At 39.8% G+C, this 25,977-nt stretch overlaps 1 protein-coding gene across 6 annotated transcripts in view; it reads left to right on the top strand.

Annotated features, from left to right (window-relative positions):
* CCDC88A (coiled-coil domain containing 88A) overlaps positions 1 to 25,977 on the top strand; it is a 153,841-nt gene that overhangs the window by 70,585 nt on the left and 57,279 nt on the right. For all 6 annotated transcript variants that reach the window (XM_062209459.1, XM_062209460.1, XM_062209462.1 and 3 more), the window contains exons 8-12: positions 5,939 to 6,111; positions 12,637 to 12,718; positions 13,662 to 13,820; positions 15,704 to 15,850; positions 18,594 to 18,738. In XM_062209459.1, the coding sequence (XP_062065443.1) occupies positions 5,939 to 6,111; positions 12,637 to 12,718; positions 13,662 to 13,820; positions 15,704 to 15,850; positions 18,594 to 18,738 (706 nt within the window). The remainder of the gene's footprint in view (positions 1 to 5,938; positions 6,112 to 12,636; positions 12,719 to 13,661; positions 13,821 to 15,703; positions 15,851 to 18,593; positions 18,739 to 25,977) is intronic.

The following is a 25,977-nucleotide window of genomic DNA, read 5'->3' as shown; positions in this document are numbered from 1 at the left end:
TGGTCTATATGTCTACTTTGTGCCAGTACCATACTGTTTTGATTATAACTGCCTTGAAATGTCTTGAAAACTTGTATTATGATGTCTCTGGCTTTGTTTTTCTTGTATGAGATTGCTTTAGGTATTTGCAGTCTCCTGTGTTTTCATATGAATTTTAGCATCATTTTTTCTAGATCTAAGAATGCTGCTGGTATTTTGATTGGGATGACATTGAATTTGTAAATTGCTTTTGGTAGTATGAACATTTTTTGATATTAGTCCTTCCAATCAAGGAACATGGGAGATTTTTCCATTTTAGAGATCTTTCACCTCCTTGGTTAAATGTATTCCAAGGTATTTGATTTTTTCATTTATTTATTTATTTATTTTTTGTAGCTATTGTGAATGGGATTGATCTGAGAAGTTCTTTCTCAGCCATGGCATTATCTGTGTGTATCAAGGCTATTGACTTTTGTGTGTTGATTTTATATCCTGCAACGTCACCAAGCTCTTATGAATTCCAGTAGTCTCTTAGTGGAGTCTTTTGGTTCCCATATATATAGAATCACTGTGAGTAGGGATAATTTGACTTCTTCCTTTCCAGTTTATATCTGTTTACTTAATGTTCATATATTTGATTATTTTTTGCCTAATGCCTGTGGCTAAAACATCCAGGGCTCTGCTAAATAGAGATGGTGAAAGTGGTCATCCTTATCTGGTTCCGGATCTCAGTGGGAATGCTCCCAACTTTTCCCCATTCAATAAGATGTTGGATGTGGGTTTGTAATAATTTGTTTTAATTGTGTTGAAGAATGTTCCTTCTATACCCAGTTTACTTAAGGCTTTCATCATGAAAGCGTTTTCTATTTTATCAAAGGCTTCCTCGGAATCTGTTGAGATAATCATACTGTTTTTATTCTTCAGTTTTTAAATGTGATATATCCCATTTATTGATTAATGCATGTTGAACCATTCCTTCATACCAAAGATAAATCTCACTTGGTCCGGGTGAATGATCTTTCTGATGTGTTGCTGAATTTGATTAGTTAGATGCAAAAATCCTCAACTGTTTATCAGGGATATTAGTCTATAGTTCTATTTCTCTGTTGTATCTTTTTCTGGCTTAGGACTTAAGGTGATGCTGTGCTCATATAAGGGAGGATTCCCTCCCTTTCAGTTGTTTTGAAAAGCTTGAGAAGAATTGGAATTAGTTTTTCTTTAAAAGTCTGATAAAATAAAGCAGGGAAGCCATCTGTTCCTGGGTTTTTCTTTGTTGGGAGCATCTTTGTTACTGATTCAGTCTCTGTCTTGGTTATTGGTCTTCTTAGGTTCTCTGTGTCTTCATGACTCCATTTTGGTAGGTTGTATGTTTCCAGGAATCTTTCCTTCTTTGAGGTTTTCCACTTTGTTGGCATATCTAATTCCTGATGATTCTGTTTTGTTTTCTGTGGTATCCGTTGTTACAGTTCCTTTTTTGTCTTTGATTTTATTAATTTGGGTCTTCTCTTTTTTTGGTATATCAATTTTGTGTATTTTTTTGTTTCAATTTTGTTTATTCTCAAATTTTAAGTATTTCTACTCTCCTAATTTGGGTTTGATTTGCTATTGTTTTTCTAGATCCTTGAGATGTACTGATAGCCTAGTTTTTTTTTTCTTTTTTTTTTCTTTTTCATTTATTTATTTATTTATTTTTTATTTTTGACAGGCAGAGTGGACAGTGAGAGAGAGACAGAGAGAAAGGTCTTCCTTTTGCCATTGGTTCACCCTCCAATGGCCGCCGCGGTAGGCGTGCTGCGGCCGGCGCACCGCGCTGATCCGATGGCAGGAGCCAGGTGCTTCTCCTGGTCTCCCATGGGGTGCAGGGCCCAAGGACTTGGGCCATCCTCCACTGCACTCCCTGGCCACAGCAGAGAGCTGGCCTGGAAGAGGGGCAACCGGGACAGGATCGGTGCCCCAACCGGGACTAGAACCCGGTGTGCCAGCGCCACAAGGCAGAGGATTAGCCTAGTGAGCCGCGGCGCCAGCCATAGCCTAGTTTTTTTAAAAGATTTTTTATTTATTTGAGAGGCAGAATTACAGACAGAGAGGGAGAGACAGAGAAAGGTCTTCCATCCACTGGTTCATTTCCCAGTAACGACTGGAGCTGGGCCGATCCAAAGCCAGGAGCTGGGAGCCTCTTCGGAGTCTCCCAAGTGGGTTCAGGTTCTCAAGCACTTTGGCCATCTTACATTGCTTTCCAAGGCCATAAGCAGAGGACCTTTTTTATTTAATGCCATTCCAATTTCTTGATATAGTCACCAATTGCTATAAACTTCCCACTTAACACTGCTTTTGCTGTATTCCATAGGTTTCAGTATGTTTGTATTGTCATCTTCATTCATTTCTAGAAATTTCTGTTTTGATTTTCTTCTATGACCCACTGTTCATTCAGGAGCATGTTGTTGAGTCTCCATGTGTTTGCATATTTTGTAGAGATTCTTGAGTTGTTAATTTCCAGTTTCTATCCATTATGGTCAGAAAAGATGCATGGTGTGATTTCATTTTTTTTAATTTGCTATGATTTGCTTTATGGCCTATCCTAGAGAGAATTCCATGCAGTGATGAAAAAAATGTTTATTCTGCAACTATGGGATGCAAAGTTATGTAAATACTTAAGTTAGATAAATTTTTTTCATAGTTCAGATTGGTTCTGTTGTTTCTTTGTTGATTTTTCTGTCTAGTTGATCTCTCCATTGATGAAAGTGAGTTGTTGAAGACCCCCATTACTATCGTATTAGAGTCTGTGTCTCCCTTTTGGATCCATTCACATTTGTTTTAAATAGCCAGGCATCCTGGTATTGGGTGCATGTACATTTATTATAGTCACATCTTCATGTTGAGTCAATCACTTAATCATTAATAATGCCCTTATTTTTCACTTTTTTTTTTAAAGATTCATTTATTTGTGAGGCAGAGTTACAGACAGAGTGAGACAGAGAGAGAAAGGCCTTCCATCCACTGGTTCACTCCCCAAATGGCTGCAAAAGCTGGAGCTGGGCAAATCTGAAGCCAAGATCCAGGAGCTTCTTCCAGGTCTCCCAATTGAATGCAGGGGCCCAAGCACTTGAGTCATCTTTATTGCTTCCATGCCAAACTTGACCCTGCCATTTTTCCATAGATATTCCTATTATTTGCTTTTGATTTCCTTTATACTTTTACTGGGAGATTTTATACCTTCACATTTTTTCATAATGATGACTATCTTTTTGTGATTCTGTTTGTAGTAGATACTTAAGCATCGTTTGTAAGGTTGGACAAGTGTAAACAAATTTTTTCAATTTCTGCTTGTTATGGAAGGTCTTCATTTCATTTTCATTCATAAGTGAGAGCTTTGCAGGGTACAGTATTCTGAGTTGACAGTTTTTTCTTTTCTTTTTAATATTTGTTTATTTGAGAGACAGAGTTACAGAGCAAAGGAGGCAGAGAGAGAGGTCTTCCATCCACTGGTCCACTCCCCAAATGGCCATAACAGCTGGAGCTGGGCCAATCTGAATCCAGGAGCCAGGAGCTTCTTCTGGGTCTGCCACATGGGTAGAGGGGCCCATGCACTTGGGCCATCTTCCACTACTTTCCCAGGCTGTAGCAGAGAAATGGATCAGAAGTAGAGCAGCCAGGAAACGAGCTGTCTCTCATATGGGATGCCAGCGCTGCTAGCCTGTCCCATCCACTGAGAGCCAGCTGTCTGTGGGTGTTCCACCTTACTGGTTTTAGCCCCACAGCCTGTGATATGTTGAGAGCTTAGGGGACTTCACAGTCTTGCTTGATTACCAGCCCCCTGTCAATCCTCCTAGCCAGATTCACAGTGGGGAACACTGATTTTTCCCTCTGGTAAAATCCCCAGTTCACATTCATGGACAAGAGCCACTTTAGCTGCTACTCATGTCAAAATTGTACTGTCTCCCCGCTGGTCGACAGGCACCCTTGTTGGTGGAAGGGGAGAAAGAAATGTGCCCTTTTTTTCCTGGGTTAGGTGGTACCCTGTTCCCTCTTAGGGCTGCTGCAGTCTGCTCTCACCTCCCTGTCCAAAGCTGGTGCTTGGTTCTGACACTCAGCTCCAGGGATTGTGTGTTGTGTGTGCACTCATTGCTGCATGTCCACAGTTTCTACACTGATCCATGGCATCCCTCTTCCCTCTGTAGAATTTCCACTGCAGATTTCTCTCCAACTCTTCCCTGGGAACTTCCTCTAATTTTTTAGCTACTGTTTTCCCCTCACCTAAAGCAGTATGTCCTTGCCCTATTCAGCCATGTTGAGATTCTCCACTAGTATGGTGTTGAGAGAGAGTATAGGATATGAGGCCAGAACACTAGCCTAGAGTCTTAGTATCCCTGTTTTCTTGTTGTGTGGTCAGCAATCAATCTCTGCACCTCAGTTACCTAACCTACAGATGAGAGAGATTGCACTAAACCTCTGAGTCTTGTTTGGTCTCTCTAGAGATTGTCCATTTAGATTATAAAATTGTAGAGTGCTATTGAATTATGCAATGATGGCAGGATTGTATATCTGAGCAGTCTAATACAGTAATCAACAGCCACGTATGACTGTTGTGCACTTAAAATGTGACTAGTGTGGTTATAGAACAGAATTGTCAACTTTTTAACCTGATACTCATCTGTTCTACCAGCTACCATTTTGACAGTATAGTTCTAAATAAATCATGCTGGTGTTGGGGCTGGCACTGTGGCGCAGTGGGTTAACACCCTGGCCTGAAGCACTGGCATTCCATATGGGTGCTGGTTCGAGACCCAGCTGCTCCACTTCCGATCCAGCTCTCTGCTATGGCCTGGGAAAGCAGTAGAAGATGGCCCAAATTCTTGGGCCCCTGCTTCTGTGTGGGAGACCAGGAAGAAGCTCCTGGATCCTGACTTCAGATTGTTGCAGCTCTGGCCGTTGCAGCCAATTGGGGAGTGAACCATTGGATGGAATACCTCTCTCTCTGCCTCTCCTCTCTCTCTGTAACTCTGACTTTCAAATAAATAAATCTTAAAAAAAAAAAAAAAATCACTCTAGTGGTAATTTCTTTCCCTTATCAACAAGTCTTTTATAAAAATTTTCCTAAAGTTGCTTTCTAATCCAGGTACTTTATTTTATTTATTTATTTATTTATCTTTTTTTTTTTTTTTGACAGGCAGAGTGGATAGTGAGGGAGAGAGACAGAGAGAAAGGTCTTCCTTTGCTGTTGGTTCACCCTCCAATGGCCGCTGCGGCCGGCGCATCTCGCTGATCCGAAGCCAGGAGCCAGGTACTTCTCCTGGTCTCCCTTGCAGGTGCAGGGCCCAAGGACTTGGGCCATCCTCCACTGCCTTCCCGGGCCATAGCAGAGAGCTGGCCTGGAAGAGGGGCAACCGGGATAGAATCCGGCGCCCCAACCGGGACTAGAACCCGGTGTGCCGGCGCCGCAAGGCAGAGGATTAGCCTGTTAAGCCACGGCGCCGGCCTAATCCAGGTACTTTATTACAGTTGTTTTCTTTTCACCTGGGATACCGGCATCCCATATGGACACCAGTTGGAGTTCTTGCTGCTCCACTTCTAACCCAGCTCCCTGCTAATGCAGCTGAGAAAAGTAGTGGAATATGGCCCAACTGCTTGGGCCCCTGCATCCATATCGGATACCTGGATGAAGCTCCTGGCTCCTGGCTCCTGGCTCCTGGCTCTGGCCTGGTGCAGTTGTGGCCATTTGGGAAGTGAACCAGCAGATGGAAGAGCTCTCTCTCTCTCTCTGTTCTCTCTGTAACTCTATATAATAAGATAATTTTCTTAAATGACAGCTAAATATGACTAAGTAAAGATGTTTTTGACCAATGAATTGTTTTTCCTATTATGGTACAGTACTTAGACCCAGTGACTAGTCTTGATGTGTTTAGTTTGCTAGTATGTGGAACATTAAAAATGATTCTTATGTTGTTTTATAATTTCTTAGACTATTGTAGAGCTCTCTGAAGAGCGAGATGGTCTTCATTTTCTACCCCATGCGTCCTCAACTGCACAGTCACCCTGTGGTTCTCCAGGCATGAAGCGAACAGAAAGTCGACAGCATCTGTCAGTGGAGCTGGCAGATGCTAAGGCCAAGATAAGAAGGCTTAGGCAGGAACTGTAAGTTGTTGATTTTCAAGGTTCATTGAATTTATATAGTCACAGTGATGACCTAAACAGTATTTTTAGGTTGTGGCTGGGTAAAAATTTTCACTAGTATTTGTCAGCATGAGAAAAATGAAACTGGCATAAGGATTTCCTAGTGTTAAATCTTATCAATTTAAAGGATACCCTTTAATCTGAATTTGTGTCTTTCTTGTGTTAAAATATCCTTTATTTTCTAGAATAATGTCCTTTCTTAGCAAATTGGGAGACTCATTTTTTTATTTTTAAAATTCTTTGAAATCCTAAATACTAGGAACCACTGATACAGAATAGTAAGGTTTAACTCTTTTAAAATTGTTTTGAAAGACTAAATTTTTGACATACTGTTTTACAAAAAATAATTTTGTGAGTGTATCTTCTGCATCGAGTAACCAGAATGCCTGGCTCATTACTTAATAAAGGTAAATATTCAGATTTGGTTAGTATTGATGAATTAGATTTATTTGACTGTCAGAGATCATTATAGGAAAGTCAGTGTCACATAGGCATTTCTTGGTGAACTATAAGAGAAGACATGACTAGTCTACTGGAGTTTTTTTTTTGTGAGTGTGCTTTAAAACAAAGGATTTTGGTTTGGAAGCTTCTTTCTTCTTTCTTCTCTTTTTTTAATGTGTGCTTTTTCTATTAATTGTTTAGGTTTTTCTTGTTTCTTTTTTTTTATTTCCTGGAATTTGAGCTTCAGAATATAGATTTTAAATTTAAAGCCACAAATAGCAGTTAAGTTTGTTTATTGATTATTCAGAGTAGCTAAAGAAAGTGACTTGAATGTGCAGAGTAGAAAAAAATATTACAGTCTGGAGAAAAATTTGGAAACAAAAAAATATAGCTTTCATTTGTGGATGTCTGCATTATTATGTATCTATTGAGTTGAACACGCCCAGGATATTCTATAAACAGCTGCACCAGGAAAATTAGGGAAGAGATTGCTGTTATTAGTTTGACTGGCAGCTAATGGATAGCCTAAACAGTGAATGCTAGTTTGTTCCATATAATTTAGCACAATCTTCTCTAGTCTTTAGATAAAGCATGCAATTAGAATTACAGTGATGGCTGTGAATTTGCTTAACATTTTGTACTGTATTAGAATTCAGTTTTTACATAAAATTTACTTGACTATGAAATGTATTAAAATAGCAGACAACTTGAGGGGAATTGATGAAATTTAGTTTTGTATTTACTAATTGGGAAATGTAAGTAGTTGTTTTAATGGATTAATAAATAAGCCAGGTACAGCAAGTGTTTCCAGTAACTGTTAGATAATAGTCTTATTGTCCTTTGAAAATATTTTCCTTCATTATTTTTTTAATACCCTTTTAAATGTTTTTTATTGGGATCAGTCTTTACTAAAGTGAGTGAACTACAGAAATATGAACAAAAATGGTCCAGATTGCTTTATATGTAATAGAAATTATACAATAAATAAGTGTAATAAGAACAATGTAAGTCAACTAATAGAGTATTCATTTAAGGCTGGTACATCTTAATGTAATTGCTTTTGATTTATAAACAGTGAAAGTAAAACTTGCAATTGGATGGAAGAAATAATTCCTTGTAAATTTCACTTTTTTATACAAAAGTTAATCCTATTAAACCTGTTTGATAATTGTCAGACTGCATTGATCCCATGCTTGGAGATATAATTTTTTGAGATATAATTCATATGACAAATAATGAATCCTTTTAAAGTATGTGATTCCATGGTTTTTAGTTTATCCATAGACTTGTGCAACCATCACACAGTAATTTCAAGACATTTTCATCACCCGCAAAAGAAACCCCAGTCACTCCCTTATCCACATTGCCTAGAGCTGCTGACAGCCACTAATCTGCTTTGTCTTTCCATGGATTTGCCTATTCTGAACATTTCCTATAAATGGAATCATATAATATGTGACCTTTTGTGATTGACTTCTTTCATTTAGCTTGCTAGTTTCCTGGTTCATCTATATTGTAGCATGTATCAGTACTTCATTATCTTTTTTGTCAGTTTTTGAGACAGACAAAAAAGAAAGAGATGAGAGAGCATTTGCATCTGTTGGTTCACTCCCCAAATGCCTGCAAACACTGAGGCTGGGAATGGGTTAGAGCTCAGTCTCCCACTTGAATGTAGGAACCAAATTGTTTGAGCCATCAGCCGATAGCCTCCATAGTCTATGCTGGTAGGTTAGAAGCCAGAGCTGGGAAGCAAACTCAGGCACTCCAGTGTGAAACATAGGCATCTTAAATCCTAATTTAGGGCCTGCGCCGTGGCTCAAAAGGCTAATCCTCCGCCTTGCGGCGCCGGCACACCGGGTTCTAGTCCCGGTTGGGGTGCCGGATTCTATCCCGGTTGCCCCTCTTCCAGGCCAGCTCTCTGCTATGGCCCGGGAAGGCAGTGGAGGATGGCCCAAGTGCTTGGGCCCTGCACCCGCATGGGAGACCAGGAGAAGCGCCTGGCTCCTGGCTTCAGATCAGCGAGATGCGCCGGCCGCAGCGGCCATTGGAAGGTGAACCAACGGCAAAAAGGAAGACCTTTCTCTCTGTCTCTTTCTCTCTCTCACTATCCACTCTGCCTGTCAAAAAAAAAAAAAAATCCTAATTTAAGTGTCCACTTCCTAATGGTTGAATAATATTCATTGTCTGAATGTACCACATCTTGATTATCTATTCATTGGTTAATGAGCATTGGAATTGTGTATACCCTTTTGGCTGTTAAAAATAAGGATGCTGTGAACATTCTTGTGGACATTTTTGTATGGACATATGTTGTTAATTATCATGTATGTATACTGAGGAATGGAAAACATTCTACATTATTAATATAGTGACACTAAATTATACACTCAAATTTTTAATGGTGAATTTTATATTTGTAATTAAAATTAATTTTAAAAAAAGCATTCAGTAATCTAAAATGGAACATTTGTAAGAAATATCATATAAATAGCAAAAGGTAATAGCTTGTTATTTAAGAAGACAGAGGCACTGGCATTGTGGCATAGTGGATTAAGCCACTGCTTGCAATGCCAACAATCCCATGTGGGCCCTTGTTCGAGTTCTGACCGCTCCACTTCCAATACAGCTCTCTGCCAATGTGCTTGCAACAGCAGTGGAGGACATCCCAAAGGCTTGGGCCCCTTCACCCACGTGAGAGACACTGAAGGTGCTCCTGGGTCCTGGCTCTGACTTGGCCCAGCCCAGGCCATTGCGGCCACTTGGAGAATGAACCAGCAGATGGAAGATCCATCTCTCTCTCTTTCTCTCTCTTTCTTTTCCACTCTTCCATCTCTTCCTCTCTCAATGTAACTCTGCCTTTCAAATAAATAAATATTTTTAAAAAATGACAAACCATCCATTAGAAAGTTAGGAATGAGACAAGCTAATAATTCACAAAAGAAAAGTTCTTTCTCTCTTTTTAATTTTTTTTTTCTTTTTTTGATAGAGTTACAGAAAGAGGAGGGGATACATAGAGAGATAGTGAGACAAAGAGATCTTCCATCCACTGATTGTCTCCCCAAGCCACAATGGCCAGGGCTGGGCCAGGCTGAAGCCAGGAGCTTCTTCCTAGTCTACCACGTGGATGCAGTGGCCCAAGCAATTGGGCTATCTTCCACTGCTTTCTTGGGTGCATTAGCAGGGAACTGGATCACAAGTAGAGCAGCTGTGTCTCTAACCAGCACCTATGTGGGATGCTAACATCGTAGGCCCAGACTTAACCTCCTATACCACAATGTTGGGCTCCAAAAGAAAACATTTTAATGGCACAACCATGGGAAAACAACTGTAGCCTTTTGTAGTATTCAAGGAAATGCAAGTTAGAGCATTTTTCAATTTTTACCTATTTAGGTACTTTTATCCTCTTCCAGTTGCATTATATGTTGGTAACAACCTTTCTGGAGAGCATTTTGGCAGTATGTGTCAAGTATTTTTATTTTATTTATTTATTTTTTAAACTTTTTTTTTTTTTTTTTTGACAGGCAGAGTGGATAGTGAGAGAAAGAGAGAGAGAGACAGAGAGAAAGGTCTTCCTTTTTGCTGTTGGTTCACCCTCCAGTGGCCGCTGCGGCCGGCGCATCTCACTGATCTGAAGCCAGGAGCCAGGCGCTTCTCCTGGTCTCCCATGTGGGTACAGGGCCCAAGGACTTGGGCCATCCTCCACTGCCTTCCCGGGCCATAGCAGAGAGCTGGCCTGGAAGAGGGGCAACCGGGATAGAATCCAGCGCCCCAACCAGGACTAGAACCTGGTGTGCCGGTGCCGCAAGGCGGAGGATTAGCCTGTTAAGCCACGGCGCAGGCCATGTCAAGTATTTTTAATTCTGTCTTTAAGTGCACAGAATTTCATATGTAATGAGTTTCTTCTGTAAAACATTCATTATAGTGAAAAACGAGATCTACCTAATAATTATGGTTCCTCTACCAAAATGAATATTTTTCTAATGTTAAAAATTATGGCTGGGCCAGTGCCGTGGTATAGTAGGTTAATCCTCTGCCTGTGGCGCTGGCATCCCAGCTGCTCCTCTTCCAATCCAGCTCTCTGTTATGGCCTGGGAAAACAGTGGAGGATGGTCCAAGTGCTTGGGCCCCTGCACCCACATGGGAGACCAGGAGAAACACCTGGCTCCTGGCTTCAGATCAGCGCAGCTCCAGCCGTTGTGGCCATTTGGGAAGTGAACCGACAGAAGGAAGACCTTTCTCTCTGTCTCTCTTTCTCACTGTCTATAACTCTACCTCTCAAATAAATAAATAAATAAAATCTTTAAAAAAATTATGAGTATGGTGAGCATTTGACCTAGCAATTAAGACACTAGTTTGGAATGCCCACATCTTATATTAGAGAGCCTATGTTCAAATTCTAGCTCCACTCTCAGTTTCAGCTTCCTGCTGTGGTTCCCCCTGCTAGACAGCAGTTGAAGACTCAGATAGTTGGGTCCCTGCCCCAACGTGGGAAACCTGGATTGAGTTTCAGGCTTCTGGTTTCTGCCTCTACCCAGCCCAGCCATTGCAAGTGTTAGAAAGTGAACTCTCTTCATCTCTGCCTCTCAAATAAAGTGTTTTTTTTTTTTAAATAAATATTTATTTATTTATTTGAAAGACAGAGTTTCAGAGAGGCAGAAGTAGAGAAAGAAAGAGAGAGATCTTCCATCTACTGGCTCACTCCTCAAATGGCCACGATGGCTGGGACTGGGCCAATCTGGAGCCAGGAGTTTCTTCTGGGTTTCCCACACAGGTGTAGGAGACCAAGGAGTTGGGCCATCTTCTACTTTCTCAGGCCATAGCAGAGAACTGAATCAGAAGTGGAACAACCAGGACTCAAACTAGCGGCCATATGGGATGCCCGCACTGCAGATGGTGGCTTTACACGCAACATCACAGCACCAGCCCAAATAGTTTTTTAAAGTAAAAAAAAAAAAAAAAAAAAAAAGATGGCTTTGAAACATTTGTGAGAATATGAGGTAATGTGAACTATAGGTCATTTTGTCATTTTTTACATAGTATTTACCTTTTTTATTAAAGAACAGAAGGTGTAAAAGTACAGATAGAGAGTTAAGTCTTACTTTGAGAATGTTGGCTGTACGGGAGAGATAGAAAATAGTAAAAGTAAAGCAGTTCAGAGAGAAAAAAATTGAATGTTTAAGGATGTTTATGGCCCATAACACAGAAACCAATAGATAATTAATAATTTTAGTTATCTGTAGATAAATAGAAAGTATATAGTTTCTTTTGGACCATTGTAAGTTTCGAAAATTGTTTGGAGTTTCTTAGAGTTCTTAGACTCAGATAGTATTGCCTTGCATAGAAAATCTTGTGGCTAGGGGCTGCCACTGTGATGTTAATGGGTTAAGCAACTGCCTGCGGTACCAGCATCCCATATGGGCACTGGTTCATCTCCTGGCTGCTCCTCTTCCAATCCAGCTCTCTGCTAATGGCGTGGGAAAACATTGGAAGGCCCCTGTACCCATGTGGTAGACCTGGAAGAAGCTCCTGGCTCTTGGCTTCAGCTTGGCCCAGCCCTAGCCATTGTAGCCATTTGGGAAGCGAACCAACGGATGGAAGATCTCTCTCTTTGTGTCTCTCTCTCTCTCTCTCAGTAACTCTGCCTTTCAAATAAAAAATAAATCAATCTTTTTTTAAAAAATTAAAATTTTGTGACTTAATTATCTTTGACCATACAGGGAGAGAAGCAGAAAGGAGAATAGAAACAAAGGGGATGGTGGGACAGACAGGCAAAATGAAAAGAGAGAGAAATTGTGTTATGAACTGTTGAGACATTAGTCATCCACTTTAGCCTCTAGGAACCATTAGGGGAGAAGTTTGATTAATAGATATCTCATCATAGGTTTCTAATAACCCTTTCTTTGTTTTTCTCCCCTGGGTTGGGGTTATTGCTGATATTGTGTTCAACTAATTATTTAGTAATGATAATTAATTTGTGTTGGTCATGATGAACTTAGTTTTCAAAAGTAGTAAACTTATTCTTTAATAAATATTTTTGCATTTAAGGGAGGAAAAGACTGAACAGTTGTTGGACTGCAAACAAGAACTTGAGCAAATGGAAATAGAACTAAAAAGGCTACAGCAAGAGGTTTGTACCTAGAATTATTATATAGGATCACCAAATAATTAATTGGAAATTCATTTTTCCCTTTATAATTTATAACCTTTACCTAAACACTTGAGATAAATAAGTGAGGTAACTGATGCTTAAGGAAGCTGAATGACTTTTCAGTGTCTATTTCTTTTCAAATATGCCAGAGCCAAAGCCAGAAGTCAAGGTCTTTGAAAAGTTCAGATTTAGCTGGATTCAAAAGAGCCTTTTAGGACTGGGAAAGTTTCAGTGTTTTTTCTTTCTCTAATTTTTTTTATGCTTTTGGCTTCTATGACTGTGGAAGCTGGAACACCTCGACATCTTGGGAAGTGTGCTGTGTGTGTTTTCCAGCATCCCTGCTCTTTGATGATGCTTTATATTAACACATATACAACAAAATGCTTTTTAACTTTTCACTCTTTTCCTACTAAATAATATCAAACTCTCTACTTTTTAAAAATTACTATATTTTTATTTTACTTAAAGCCTTGAACCAAAAGTGTTCAAAAATTTACTTCTTTTAATCACTTCATGTTTTATTTTCATTTAAAGGTGGTATATGATCTTTTCAACCTGTAAATGATAAAGATTAGTATAAGGCTGTATACTTGTTTCTTACTTTTTGCTTCCCCTAACCTAACATTTCTAAACGTCCCATTTGCTGAATCATAAATTGGGACCTTCCTAGATGAATGACAGAGTCATAGTCTTTATTTCTAGGTATGCTGTGACTGCTGTTCCACTTCTTGGTCACAAGGGTACCTCTTAAAGTTCTCAATCCTTTTGGTCTCAAAAATTAAGATTATTTAATGTGGATTCTGTCTACTGGTATTATTGCATTAGAAATAAAAACAGCTTTTAAAATCATTTGAAAAATGTACAACCAAAAAATAATAAATTAAAGATGGAAAATATTAAAAGTATTGTTATTAATATTTAGAACATGAATTTGATTTCGGATGCTCGTTCTGCAAGAATGTACCGAGATGAATTAGATGCACTTCGAGAGAAGGCAATCAGAGTTGATAAGCTTGAAAGTGAACTCAGCAGATATAAAGAAAGGCTACATGACATTGAATTTTATAAGGCAAGAGTTGAGGTATGTTGTATAATTAACCATTATGGTAATTTTTAACCTTAAAAGTGGAATTTTCAAAATGTGTTTAAAATGTTCTAAATAAATAAAAGAAACTCTTGAAATCTTGAGTAAACATTAAATTGTTAAATAGTTTCAGATGTTTATTTTATGGTAGATCAGTAGTATTGCTTATACTTTTACAAAGAGATTTTTGAATATTTTTGAACTCTCATTCCTTTATTTAGCATCATACGTAGAACAGACTTTTGAAGTCCTTATCCTTATGACTAAGGAATTTAAATATGCCCTGACAATTTAATGTTAAATTACAGTAGTATTACTCATCCTAATATCAGGACTGAGCATTTTATTTACATAATGGCTTAAATAGCCACAATAATTAGTTGTTTTTACTAATCTCAAACTTGTTGTCCAGAAGTGAAAGCAAAACATATTTCTGATTGCTGCTTCACTGAGATTACTAAAATAGAATTAATAAAGGCTATACAAAGGAAACAGTTTGTGGATAAATGAAATTAGAAGATAATGTGAATTTTCCAAGGACTTCTTGAAGTCTCCTTGTATAAATGCAAACAAATTAGAAAAAAAGCAATTTTTTCCTCCTAAGGGTTACAGATTATGTTACATAAAGTTGAATTTTATATAAAAGATTCTAAAGTCCTTGCATCCTTTTTTCCTCTCTTGGTTAACAACCTCATTGTCTATAAACAGAGGAGAGTTTGGTCAGTTTTAATATGAGGATAAGAAGGAGGGGATATGCAAAAATCAATAAATTAAAACATAAGAGAAAGTAAAACATTTTAGCCTGTTAGTTACCAGTAAATAGAACCAAAAGAACTGCAAATATAAAGTACTTGTTAACTCTTTGCCAGTTACTTAGAGGTGTGTATGCAAGGTACTGTTAAGGGATCATCATGGATGCCACTGTCTTAATGTACTTTGTCCAGATTTCAGTTTAAAAACCACAGGCATTTAGCAAGACAGAATTGTGGGCGCGTACTTTGAAAATGTATAGGGTTTGGGCTGGAACTGTGGTGGTGCCAGCATCCCATATGGGTGCTGGCTTGAGTGACTGCTGCTCCACTTCGAATCCAGCTCCCTGTTAATGTGCCTGGGAAAGCAGTGGAGGATGGCCCAAGTGTTGCAGCCCCCACACCCATGTGGGAGACCCAGAAGGAGCTCCTGCTCCTGGCTTCAGATCAGCCATTGTAGCCATTTGGCATTTGGGAGTGAACCAGCAGATGGAAGATTCATTCTCTCTCTCTCTCTCTCTCTTACCCCATCCCTCTTTCTCTGTCTCTAACCTTTCAAAAAAATAAATCTTTAAAAATAATGTAAAAAATTTTTTAAAAAAAGTGTATAGGGTTTTTTAAGGATTTTCTTAAGATGTTTATGTATTTATAAATATAGGCTTGGTTTATTATTTATGTGAGCCTTAATTCAAGTCTTGTTTTGCTGCAAATACCTCAAACCCTTCACTTTGAAGAACAGACATCTTTTAGTTCAGTTAGTGAAGTAAGCCCTGATGCTGTGGAGATTTGTGTCTTAAATATTTGGAAGATTACTTATGCTTAATTTCCTATCCTTGTGACTTAGAAACTTAAATATACCCCAACAATTTCATGTTAAAATATACTAGAATTACTCATCCATATATAAGGACTCTATTTTGTTGGCGTAATAGCTTGAATTGTGGGGGCAGGAAGGAATGAAGACAAGAAGACATCAACTGTATTTCTGTTACTCAGTAGCCTTACTTACTCTTACTTAGAACTGCTGATATGGACAGCTTAAAGTTTTATGATAAAGAATTTCTAGAGCTTTAAAAAATTGATAGATATTAACACATTTAGTATAAATAAAGTTAATTGAAATTTTTATAGGAATTAAAAGAAGACAATCAAGTTTTACTAGAAACAAAAACCATGTTGGAAGACCAACTAGAAGGAACTCGAGCTCGTTCTGATAAATTACATGAATTAGAAAAAGAGAATTTACAATTGAAGGCTAAGCTGCATGATATGGAAATGGTAAGTTTCATGGACTGAAATCAATTACGTAGCCTCTAAAGAAAAATTCTAAGATTATGCTTATTTTTCTAAAATAACAAGGGTGGCCAGTGTCCTTAAGGCTTTAACAGAGAAGAAATAGCTGAATATGTTAGATGTGTCCAACTTTACATTAATACAGAAATAGTAGAAATGTTTGCTTTTAGTATTACTTACTAATTTTGTCTACTGCCTTCCAAACTACAGTAAAGAAGTGTTATGTAAACATGTCTTAAAAAATACAGAAATAGGGGACCGGTGCTGTGGTACAGCGGGTTAAAGCCCTGGCCTGAAGCACCAGCATCCCATATGGGTGCCGGTTCTAGTCCTGGCTGCTCATCTTCTGATCCAGATCTCTGCTGTGGCCTGGGAAAGCAGTAGAAGATGGCCCAAGTCCTTGGGCCCCTGCACCCACGTGGGAGACCCCGGAAGAAGCTCCTGATTCTTTGCTTCGGATTGGCCCAGCTCCAGCTGTTGTGGCTATTTGGGGAGTGAACCAGCTCTCTCCCCTCTCTGTAACTCTATCTTTCAAATAAAAAAAATAAATCTTTAAAAAAAAAAAAAGAAAGAAAGAAATAGGGGAGAATGTTGTTGCACAGCAGGTTAAGCCCTTTTTTGGGGCTATATCCCATATCAGAGTGTCGCGGATTGAGTCCTGCCTCCACTTTCAATCCAACTGCTAGAGTACACCTTGGGAGGCAGCAGGTAATGACTCAAGTACTTGGGTCCCTGCCAGCTATTTGGGGGACTCCAATGGAGTTCCTGGCTCCTGGCTTAATCCTGGCCCAGTGATGGCTGTTGTAGGCATTTGAAGAGTAAATGAGCAGACAAGGAAAATCACTCTGTCTCTGTGTGTGTGTGTTGTGGTGTTTGTTTTTCGCTCCCTCTCTCACTCTGCCTTTTTTTTTTTTTTTTCATTTATTAAACTTTTATTTAATGAATATAAATTTCCAAAGTACAGCTTATGGGTTACAATGGCTTCCCCCCTCCCATAACTTCCCTCCCACCCGCAACCCTTCCCTTTCCCGCTCCCTCTCCCCTTCCAATCACATCAAGATTCATTTTCAATTCTCTTTATATACAGAAGATCAGTTTGGTATATTCACTCTGCCTTTCAAATATTTTCTTAAGGCAGGGGGGGAAGGGCTGGGTCCATGGCACAGTAGGTTAATCCTCCGCCTGTGGTGCCGGCATCCCATATGGGCACTGGTTCCAGTCCCGCTGCTCCACTTCCAATCCAGCTCTCTGCTATGGCCTGGGGAAGCAGCAGAAGGTGGCCCAAGTCGTTGGGCCCCTGCACCCACATGGTAGACCAGGAAGAAGTGCCTGGCTCCTGGCTTCCCATCAGTGAAGCTGCAGACATTGTGGCCATTTGGGGAGTGAACCAACAGAAGGAAGACCTTTCTCTCTGTCTCTCCCTCTCCTGTAACTCTACCTCTCAAATAAAATCCAGCATTGAATCAGCATTCTTTTGCTAAATCACTAGAAAAATATGTTGACTATGAGAAAACTGTTCCCAAACATTACTTTGAAAAGGATATCAGATACCTGATCTGTATTAGTTGATCTGTAATAATTATAACTGATGATTACCTTCAAAGTGAAATTTTTAAGGAACTAAAAATCTATACACATACTACTCAGTTTCTGATTATAAAAGTTATATGTAGAGGCCAGCACCATGGCTCACTTGGCTAATCCTTTGCCTGTGGCGCCGGCATCCCGGGTTCTAGTTCGGTTCTGGGCACTGGATTCTGTCCCGGTTGCCCCTCTACCAGTCCAGCTCTCTGCTGTGGCCAGGGAGTGCAGTGGAGGATGGCCCAGGTCCTTGGGCCCTGTACCCGCATGGGAGACCAGGAGAAGCACCTGCCTCCTGGCTTCGGATCAGCACGGTGCGCCGGCCGCAGCACACCGGCCGTGGCGGCCATCTGAGGGGTGAACCAACGGAAAAAGAAAGACCCCCCCCCCCCAACTCTGCCTGTCCAAAAAAAAAAAAAAGTTATATGTAGAGCAGGTGCTGGGTGTAACAGTTAAGAAATCCCATATTGGAGTGCCAGGTTCAAGTCCTGGCTCTGCTTTTGATTCCAGCTTCCTGCTGATGCACACCCTGGGAGTCAGCAGGAGATGGCTCAAATTGTTTGGCTGCTTCCTTCTATGTGGGAGACATGGATTGAGCCTTCACTCTTGGCTTTGGCCTGGGCTGGCCCTAGTTGTGTGCATTTGGGGAGTGAACCAGCAGATGAGAGATCTCTATCTCTGCCTTCCAATAAATGAATAAATAACATTTTAAAAAGTTATGAATAGGCCGGCGCCACGGCTCAATAGGCTAATCCTCCACCTGCGGCGCCGGCATCCCGGGTTCTAGTCCTGGTCGGGGCACTGGATTCTGTCCCGGTTGCCCATCTTCCAGGCCAGCTCTCTGCCGTGGCCAGGGAGTGCAGTAGAGGATGGCCCAAGTGCTTGGGCCCTGCACCCCATGAAAGACCAGGAGAAGCACCTAGCTCCTGGCTTCGGATCAGTGCAGTGCGCCAGCCGCAGCGCGCTGGCCTCGGCGACCATTAGAGGGTGAACCAACGGCAAAAGGAAGACCTTTCTCTCTGTCTCTCTCTCTCACTGTCTGACTCTGCCTGTCAAAAAAAAAAAAGTTATGAATAAAAAATATTAGCTTAAAATTATACTATTTATTAACTTTCTTTTCTCTTCCTGCTCTCCACCGATAAAAAAGGAACGTGATATGGACAGAAAAAAGATTGAAGAATTAATGGAAGAAAATATGACTTTGGAAATGGCACAGAAACAAAGTATGGATGAATCATTACATCTTGGCTGGGAGTTGGAACAGATATCCAGAACTAGTGAAATTTCTGAAGGTATTCTTGTTTTTGTTTTATTTAAATAAATAAATGGATAAGCTAAGTTGTATTTATGTTAAGATTTCTGTATGTTTTATTGCAGTTCTTTGCTTTCCCTAGCTTGAGATATCTCAGAAAGCCACCTGTCTCCCCAGATATTATTTCACATTGTACTACATTATTTCTGCTTATTTAAGTCTAGTCCATAGCTTTACATGTCTTCAATTCAATTTTATAAATAGAGTAAAGGATTTGATTGGTTGATTAAGCACTATTTTATGTTAATACTGTAAGAGGCTATAATAACTATTTATTAATTTTTGAGAAATTTAGCTATCTAGTAAGTAGAACACAAAATTCATATTAGCTATTCAACATGTTCTTTCAATGTAGGCCAACTTAAATAAGAAGCCAAAACATAGTAGGAATATGTACTCAAAATAAAGGAAGTCAGGGATCTTTATGGCTGCTTTCCTTATATATAAGGAACTGGCATTGTGATGTAGCAGGTTAAGCCAGCATCCCATATTAGTGCCAGTTTGAGTCGTGGCTGCTCTACTTCCAATCCAGCCTCTGCTATGGCCTGGGAAAGCAGTAGAAGATAGCCCAAGTCATTGGGCCCCTGCACCCACCTGAGAGATCTGGAAGAAGCTCCTGTCTCCTTGCTTCAAATCGGTCCAGTTCCAGCCATTGTGGCTGTTTGGGGAGTGAACCAGTGGATGGAAGATCTTTCTCTCTCTCTCTGCCTCTGCCTCTCTCTAACTCTGTCTTTTAAACAAATAAATAAATATTTAAAAAAAAAAAAAACAACTTTATTTGAGAGGCAGAGATGGAGACAGGTGTAGAGAGTTCACTTTCCAACACATGCAATGGCTGGGGCTGGGCAGAGGCAGAAACCAGGAGTCTGGAACTCAATCCAGTTTCCCACGTAGGGCCAGGGACCCAACTATTTGAGTCATCATCTGCTGTCTGGCAGAATGCACCATAGAGGGAAGCTGAAACTGAGAGTGGAGCTGGAATGTGAAGCTAGGCTCTCTAATATAAGATGTGGCCATTCCTTCGGTCCCTATACCTGCATGGGAGACCGAGAAGAAGCTCCTGGCTCCTGGCTTCGGATCAGCCCAGTTCTGGCCATTTGGGGAGTGACTTAGTGGATGGAAGACCTCTCTCTCTCTCTGCTTCTGCCTTTCTGTATCTCTGCCTTTCAAGTAAATAAATAAATGAACATTTTTAAAATATTTATTTTAAAAAATTAGAATAGTTCTTTAGTTCCCAAGTTTTCCAACGTTAGATTGTTTTACCAAGTATTTATTAAATACCTACCACATGTAACATACTATACGAGGCCTGCAAGATAGAGTGGTGAGGTAGACATAAACTCAGATAGTTTATAATCTGGAATTTGAAGAATAATTACTTTTACAGAGCACCCATTTTCATTAGTTTTTTTTTTTACAATTGAGAATCCAAATTCTGGGGCTCCATGTACTGACTACATAGTAAATGATGATATTCAGTAAGTGAATTTACAAAAATGTTTTACTTTAAAAGTTTGTGGAAGTTTCTTATTGTATTTTTTGTAAATGGCGTTATTTAAAAAAACAATTCAGACTGAATGTTTTCTACTACTGAGAGTTGAATCAGTTAAGAGTTTCCCCACCTAGGCCAGTGCCGTGGCTTAACAGGCTAATCCTCCGCCTTGTGGCACCGGCACACCAGGTTCTAGTCCCAGTCGGGGCGCCGGATTCTATCCCGGTTGCCCCTCTTCCAGGCCAGCTCTCTGCTATGACCCGGGAAGGCAGTAGAGGATGGCCCAAGTCCTTGGGCCCTGTACCCACATGGGAGACCAGGAGAAGCACCTGGCTCCTGGCTTCGGATCAGCGCGATGCGCCGGCCGCAGCGGCCATTGGAGGGTGAACCAACAGCAAAAAGGAAGACCTTTCTCTCTGTCTCTCTCTCTCTCTCACTATCCACTCTGCCTGTCAAAAAAAAAAAAAAAGTTTCCCCACCTAGAAAGTAATGGAGTAGCAAGTACTAAGTAGCTTCTATGGTTGTTGTCAGAATTAAATTTGTTAATATTTGTGAAGCCCCTGGAAAAGTACCTGCTCTGTAGTAATCATTCAGATGTTAATTACTGTTATCACTACATCACAATTTTTTTTTATTTTATTTTCATTTTATTTGAAAGGTAGAAAGAGACGGATAACTTATTCACTGGTTCACTTTCCTAATGCCTGCAACAGCCAGGCCTGGGCCAGGCTGAAGCCAGAAGCCCATAACTCCATCCAGGTCTCCCATATGGGTGGCAAGGACACAAGTACTGAACCATCACCTGCTGCCTTCTCGGATGCACATTAGCAGGAAGCAGGATTAGAATACAGAAGCCAGCACTCAAAGTAGGCACTCCAATATAGGATGCCTATATCCCAGGAACTACTTTTTTTAAGATTTATTTATTTTTTTTATTTGAAAGGCAGAGTTACAGAAAGAGGTAGAAACAGAGAGGTCTTCCATCTGCTAGTTCACTCCCCGAATGGCTGCAATGACTAGGGCTGGGCCAGTCCGAAGCCAGGAGCCAGGAACTTCTTCTGAGGCAGCTTCATGTAGGTGGAGAGGCCCAAGCACTTAGGCCATCCCCTGCTGCTTTCCCAGGTACATTAGCAGGGAGCTGGATTGGAAGTGGCGCTGCTAGGACTCGACCCAACGCCCGTATGAGATGCCGGCACTGCAGGCTGGGGCTTAACCTGCTGCGCCACAGTTCCTCTCAGGAACTTCTTAAGTGCTTTGCCAAACACCTGCCCCTCACAGTTGTTTTGTAATGCTGTTAGCTTGGGTTATAAAACAGAATATTCCTTTTAATGTGGCGTAGTTTTTTTTAAATTATGCAAGGGAATTTCTTACTATAAAATATGCAAGGTTTGGAAAAATATAAAGGAAATAAAAGTTGCTAAAAGTTTTAAAATCAAATTTTATAAAAGTTGTCTCAGAAATTTTCCTCAGACTCATGTATTTTAAACATCACAAAATGAATGTATAATTCATGTTCTTTTTGTCACCTAAGATTATAGCATAAGCACTCTCCTGTGTTGTTAAAAATATGTTGTAAGCTTTTTTTTTCTTTTCCAAATGTTTATATTTCTGTGAGAGGCCAAAAGACAGAGCTCCTGTTTTCTGCATCACACCCCAAATGACCCACAATCGCAGGGACTGGGCCAGAGCCAAGAGCCAGGAACTCAATCCAGATCTCCTGCATGGTTGACAAGGACCCAACTACTTGAGACATCACCCCTGCCTCCTAGGGTCTTTATAAGCAGGAAGCTGGAATTCAAGTGTTGCCAAGACTCACAGCCACACACTGCAATATGATCTCAACTATTAGACCAAGTATCTACCCCATAAACATCCTTTTTAATACTTCATAATCTGACTTGGAACTTGACTGAAACATAGGCATAGGATTGCAGGTATTGCTAATACATGTCATGTTTGGGATATGACTGCAAAAGCACAGGCAACAAAAGCAAAACTAGATATATGGGATTACATGAAACTGAAAAAGCTTCTGCACAGCAAAAAGCAGCATAGTAAAAGGACAACTTACAGAATGAGAAACTGTATTTGCAAACTGTGTATCTGGTAAGGATTTAGCACTCAAAGTATATAAGGAACTCAATAGCAAGAAAACAAATAGCCCTATTTCAGAACTGCCAAAGAACCTGAATAGACATTTCCCAAAAGAATATACAGGTAATCAACAAATATATGAAAAGGTCCTCAATATCACTTTATTAGTTAAATACACATTAAAAACCACAATGAGATAGTATCTCATGTTTGTTAAAATGATGTTGTCAGGACCGCATGGTCACCCAGCAGATTAAGCCACCATCCCATATGGGCATCAGTTCAGGTCCTGGCTGCTCTACTTCCAATCCAACTCCCTGCTAATACACCTGGGAAGGCAGCAAAAGATGGCCCAAGTAGTTGGACCTCTGCACCCAGGTGGAGACCCAGTAGAAGCCTGGCCCAGCCCTGGCCATTGTGACTGGGGAATGAGCTAGCAGACAGAAGATTTCTCTTTCTCTCTCTCTCTCTCTCTCCCCCCCTCCCTCCCCCACACTCCCCTCTTCTCTCTCTATGACTCTGCCTTTCAAATAAATAAATCTTTTTAAAAAGAGAGTGTATATTGTCAAAAGGACAAAGATAGCAGTTATTGGTAAGGATGTGAAGAATAGGGAGCCTTGCACACAGTTGGTGAGAGTGTACATTGGTACAGCCATTATGGAAAACAGAATGAAGTTTCCCCCTCAAAATTAAAAAGGAACAGGCATTTGGCTTAGCATTTAAGGTACTAATTAGTATACCCACACCCCACATCAGAATATCTGATATTCCATTCCCAGCTCTGGCTCGATTTGAGCTTTCTGCTAATGCAGATCTTGGGAAGCAGCAGTGATGGCTCAAGTACTTCGGTTCCTGCCAGCCATGTGGGAGACCTGGATTCAATTTTGGATTTCCATGTTGACCCTCTGGCCATTATGGTTATGTGGGGAGTAAACCAGTGGATGGGAGTACTCTCTTGTTTGTTCTCCCTCTCCCTCCCCTTGCCTCTTTCAACCTCTCAATTTTAAAAAATAATAGATTTTTAAAAGATGTTGTTTCTGAAAAAAATAAATATATTATAAAATTTAAAAATATAAAACTGCTTATGTGCTAGCAGTCTCACTCCTGGAATATGAAATCAGTATGTGAAAGAGGTATCTGCAACCCCATATTCATAACAGCATCACTCACAATAGCCAAGATGCAGAATCAGTCTTTGTGTCTGATAATGGTAAAATGTGGCATACAGATGTATTTATGATGGTGTACTAATCAGCCTTCAAAAAGAAGGAAATTGTCTCCTTTGCAACAACATGTTTGTACCTGAATGATACTGCATTATGAAATAAGCCAGACACAAAAAGACTAGTAGTGCATGATCTCACTTATATGTGGAATCTAAAACAGTTTAGCTCAGTAACAGAGAATAAAATAGTGGTTACCAGAGGCTAATGGGTAAGGAAAAGTTGGTCACAGGACACAATTTAAATTTGATAGGAGGGAGGACATTTGGTGTAGGGTTTAAAACGCTGCTTGGGACACTTGTATTCCATCTGGGATTGCCTGGTTTGAGTCCTGGCTATTCCATTTCTAATTCAGCTTCCTGCTAATGAGTACCCAAGTACTTGGGTCTCTGCTACCCGTGTGAGAAATCAAGGTAGAGTTCCAGGCTCCTGGCTTTGGCCTGGCTGGTTGAAGGCATTTGGTGAGTGAAGCAGTAAATGGATCTCCCTGTCTGTCTCTATCCTCTGTCCTTCAAATAAAATGAAAGCAGTTTTTAAAAAAATAAATGAGGGCAAGCATTGTGAAGTCTCAGGTCAAAACCGCTGCCTACAATGTCGCCATCCCATTTGAGTGCCAGTTTATGTTCCAGCTGCTCCACTTCTGACCCAGTTCCCTGCTAATGGCTTAGGAAAAAGCAGCAGAAGATAGTTCAAGTGTTTGGGCCCCTGCCACCCATGTGGGAGACCTGGAAGAAGCTCCTGGCTTCAGCCTGACCCAGTCCTTACTGTTGTGGCCAGCTGGGGAGGCCAGCAGATGGACGATCTCTCTCTCTCTCTCTGTGTCTCTTTCTCTTTCTTTTTCTCTTTCTCTTTCCCCTCTATTCCTCCTTCCTCCCAGTCTCTGGCTTTTAAATAAATAAATAAAAGTTTTTTTTAAAAGACAGGCATGTTTTTAATGTCTGTTGTGCATCATGGTGACTATAGTAAACAACAATCTATTGTGTAGTTTAAATTACTAAGAAAGTAGATTTTAAGTGTTCTTAACAAAAAATAAGAGAGATGATATATGTGTTAAAAAGCTTGATTTAGCCGTTCTACAATATAAACATATGTCCAAACATCATGTTTTATACCATTAATGTATACAGTTTTTACATGTCAGTTAAAAAATAAATAAAATGTATCGGTAAGTATTGATAGCATAAAAACTATGTGAAAAGGGATATAACTGGAAGTTTAAAAAAATCTTGTTCAGTGAATTCGAAATGTAAAGAAATTTTTTTTTTATTAGGCTGGTCACATCTGCCACACTTTTATTTATATTATGTTTTCTTACATAAAACTTCAGTTTGAAAGACTTAAAACATAATTTACTTGGTTTTATCTTATGTGCACTTGATAATCCTGCTTTTATCCACTATTAAACTTGAAAATTTGTACCACATTATCAAAGTTAACTTTTACTCACAATACATACACTTTGCACAATTTTAAAAAACAAACTGTTTACTTAATAGAATTCTCCTTTTAAAAAAGCAGCTTTATATAAAATGTTTGGCTTGAGACTGTCGCTTCTGTTATGCCTCTGAATGAAATCCCACTCTTTGGCTTCCACTGTCCAGAAATAGGCACAAAATGTAAAGAATTTTATAACAGCTTTTTTGTTTTAAAGAGGTTTATTTATTTGAAAGGCAGAGTTAGAGATTTTCCCTTTGCTGATGTACCCCTCAAAGGCTGCAATGGCTAGGGCTGGGCCAGGCCGAAGCTCTGAGCCATGAACTCCATTGAGTCTTACACATGGAAGACAGGGTCCTAAGCACTTGGACCATTTCTGCCGCCTTTCCCAGGGACATTAGCTGAGAGCTGGATGGGAAGCAGAGCAGTCAGGATATGAACTGGTATCCATATGGGACACTGGCACTATGCCACAGTGCTGGCCCCATAACAACTTTTTATCATTCTTCAACTATAACTGAAGAAAATTATGAGTGTGTTAATTTTTCTGTAGATTACACCATTATATATGTATTTTGAATAAACACTGCATCCTGACATTTTAAATTTTTTAATATGAAATAAGTTTGTTTTTTGTTAAAGTATCTAATTCAGGTAATGCTGTTCTCAGGGAATGATGTAATCTGTTTTTATGCTATGTTTTGACATCACTAATGAGACAAAACCAAAGGAATGATGATAGAAATGGAGAATAAGATTTTAAAATAATTTCATTTTGCCTAGAATATGCACATTGGGCTTTTATCCAAATTGAAGCTAGTGCTGTATTTATTTTCAAACCTGATTTTTAAACCTTCATTACTTACCAATTAGAACAATGTATTCTATAAACTTATAGTTAAATTAAAATCATTTGATTAAATAAGTGGGTTCCAAATGTCAAAGAAAAAAGATTTAGGCAACTAATAAGATGTTG

This window comes from Lepus europaeus, chromosome 13 (assembly GCF_033115175.1).
Source record: "Lepus europaeus isolate LE1 chromosome 13, mLepTim1.pri, whole genome shotgun sequence".
Taxonomy (NCBI): domain Eukaryota; kingdom Metazoa; phylum Chordata; class Mammalia; order Lagomorpha; family Leporidae; genus Lepus; species Lepus europaeus.
The sequence above is the reverse complement of the archived record's forward strand: the minus strand, read 5'-3'. Positions and strand labels throughout refer to the sequence as shown.